Source organism: Galeopterus variegatus, unplaced genomic scaffold (genome assembly GCF_000696425.1).
Source record: "Galeopterus variegatus unplaced genomic scaffold, G_variegatus-3.0.2 Scaffold4403, whole genome shotgun sequence".
Taxonomy (NCBI): domain Eukaryota; kingdom Metazoa; phylum Chordata; class Mammalia; order Dermoptera; family Cynocephalidae; genus Galeopterus; species Galeopterus variegatus.
Genome location: NW_007730514.1, coordinates 181,646 through 184,554, shown reverse-complemented (window position 1 = coordinate 184,554; position 2,909 = coordinate 181,646). Strand labels below are relative to the sequence as shown.

Sequence of the window (2,909 nt, the reverse complement as noted above, 5' to 3'; positions counted from 1 at the left end):
TCTTGCTCTATAGTGCCTCTTTGACTCCCATTCACTACTTGCTTTTATCCATTCTACAAGATTCTTTAAAGGCAACCACAATTTTTTTCCTGGGTCCAGACACACACCATATAATATCACCAACAACCTTTATGTAGATTCACAATATAATTGCTGACATAATTACTTGGTGCTGCCTCTTTCTTTAACTAGATCACCAAGGAATTTTAAGCACTTTCCAAAAATATTTCTTTTACATAATCCTGAGAACTTAGATATCCATTTTCCCATATGGCCGACCTGGAACTTATACGAACAAGATCCAGACTTCAAAGGCTGCTGAATTTTATAAATGCTTATTATCTCTGATATCCATTTCATTTATGGTGTCTAAGATGCAAAAGAACTTGAATTATTCATAAAGGAATGACTTTAGTTAGGTGTTAAATCTACGTAGCTCTAAATGGGTAAGAGGAAATTCCATGTCCAAAGAAGAGTGTTATAGAATATATTTAAAATTTTAGCCCTGCTATAGAGTAGCCTCTTCTCATTAATTCTGTCTGCTATCCTTCTCTCATTCTGACCCAGGGTGCCCAGACAGCCTATGTACATTCCAACACCACCGCGTTCTTTCTCCTGTATTTGACATTCCATACTATCCCTGTTCTCTGTGAGATGCAAGCTTGCTTGTGCTTTGAAACACCTTCTCCATCTCTCACGTGTCTGAATTTATAGTCTTTTTGTTTCCTCCTTTTCTCACCTAACCAGTGTTTAATGAGCTCCAGAACCATAATTCTAGTGACTGTGGGCACTGCTTCACATTTTCCTTTCTAGGGAATCTTCTAAGGCCCTATTTGCAATGGGTCCGTTCCGTCGGGAGAATTTTCAGCTGATAGCTCTGCACAGAGCAGCTTTGACCTCTTTGTTCCTCAGGGTGTACACCACAGGGTTCAGTAGGGGAGTAATGACAGTGTAGGTTACAGAGATCAGCTGGTCTTGATCCCTGGTGTTCTCTGACTTGGGCTTGAGGTAGGCAATGGAGGCACAGCCGTAGTGGACAATGACCACAGTGAGGTGGGAGGCACAGGTGGCAAAGGCTTTCTTTCTGCCCTCAGCAGAGGCAATCTTGAGGATGGCAGAGATGATGAGGATGTAGGAGATGAAGACCAAGCCCATGGGAATCAGGATCACCAGCACACTTATGATCAAAGTAAGGATCTCATTGACAGTGGTATCAATGCAGGAGAGCTTCATCACGGGTCGGATGTCACAGAAGAAGTGGGCTACCTTTGTAGCACAGAAGGGCAGCCTGAACACAGCTGACACCTGTGTCACTGCTACAATCAGCCCAATGCTGCAGGCCCCCCACACCAGCTGTGCACACACTCTCTTGCTCATGATGACCGAGTACCTCAAGGGGTTGCAAATAGCCACATAGCGGTCGTACCCCATTGCTGTGAGCAAGAAGCAGTTGTTGATGGCCAGAGTGATAAAGAAGAACATTTGAGTGGCACAGCCTGTCAAGGAGATGGGCTGACTCAGACCTATGAGGTTAAAGAGCATCCTGGGTATAATGACAAGTGTGTACAGAGTCTCTGATGCTGAGAGCATACTGAGAAAGAAGTACATGGGGGTGTGGAGGTGACGATCAAGACCGATGATGGTCACAATGATGGCATTGCCTGCCAGGGTTAATATGTATAGTGCAAGGAACACTACAAAGAAGGTGAGCTGGTGCTCATGGAAGCTGGAGAAACCTTGAAAAATAAACTCACTCACCAAAGTGTGATTCTCTTTCCTCATTAAATCATATATAGTATCTAAGAAAGAAAAAAAATACATAAGGAATCTACATGGATAATTTCTGTCAAATAGTAGGCTGGGCAAATTATTATGGTTAATCTACCTCCGGTCTCTGCTTATTTATATTAACGTTCACACTTATTTCTTTTGGAAGTAGAAAGTGGAGAAATGTTCTTTTTTTAGTAAGAAGAAAGAACATGGCTTTTAGAGTCAAAAGTTGTAAACTCACTTCCTAGTTCTATTATGTATTAACTTACCTGAGGCAAGGATTTAACATCTTTAAGACCAGTTTCTTCATCTTTTTCTGGGTATGGCGGTGATAACAACATAGAATTGTTGATGGAAAAATTTTACAGAGTTAAGTATAATACTGATATTGGAATTAAAATAAATATTGGACATCTTCGAGTTTAGTGGTGTCATGCAGAATTCCCGGTTCTGTAGCTGCCTTCTGGTTCCTGAGCTTCCAGGGCTGGGGCTGAGCTCTTGTTGCTGTGACTCACACACTGCATTCTCATTCCAGGCTTTTGACTCTGGGGACACCGCTTCTCTCAACTGTCTTCCACACTCCTCTTCCCTAGACACTGCTCAGTTTTCAAAGCAAGATGAAGTCCATGTCCCCTGTGAAATCTTTTTCTCTTTATTCTCTCTTCCAAAAGCCTTCATGTCATTACCCATGTAGGTAGCACAGAACTGTTTACTGGCTTTTTTGTATTTCAAACATGTTATAGTGTACTTGTGATTACAAAACATATTCATTCACATTATTTAATTTCATCACCATCCAATGGAGCAGGAAGGACAAGGATTATTGTTTCTCTTTAGATATAAAGACTGAGAATCAGCTTTGCTTAGGGAATTGCCCATGGACACACAGGTGTCAAAGGACTATACCGAGACTGGAACCCATGTCTTCTGATCCTGTGTCCAATATTCCTCCCACTACACAAAACTGCATTGTAGATGTCCCCACCACAGCTAGGCAGGGACCATGTATTCCCACTATTTATGACCCCGGGGAGGCCACTCCAATGGAGGGCACAAATATCTGCAGGCAGAGCCATTACAAGTCGTTGCTCCATCACACAAATTGCCTGTTAGGAATTCCTTTCTGTTAGGAAGCAGAA

The 2,909-nt window shown here is 42.2% G+C and overlaps 1 protein-coding gene across 1 annotated transcript; it reads right to left on the bottom strand.

Moving 5' to 3' along the window:
* Nucleotides 1-864: 864 nt before the first annotated feature.
* Nucleotides 865-1,782, bottom strand: LOC103603023 (olfactory receptor 10J1). The gene has a single exon (XM_008587491.1). It carries the CDS (start codon nucleotides 1,780-1,782, stop codon nucleotides 865-867), a length of 918 nt encoding a protein of 305 aa, XP_008585713.1.
* Nucleotides 1,783-2,909: the final 1,127 nt, after the last annotated feature.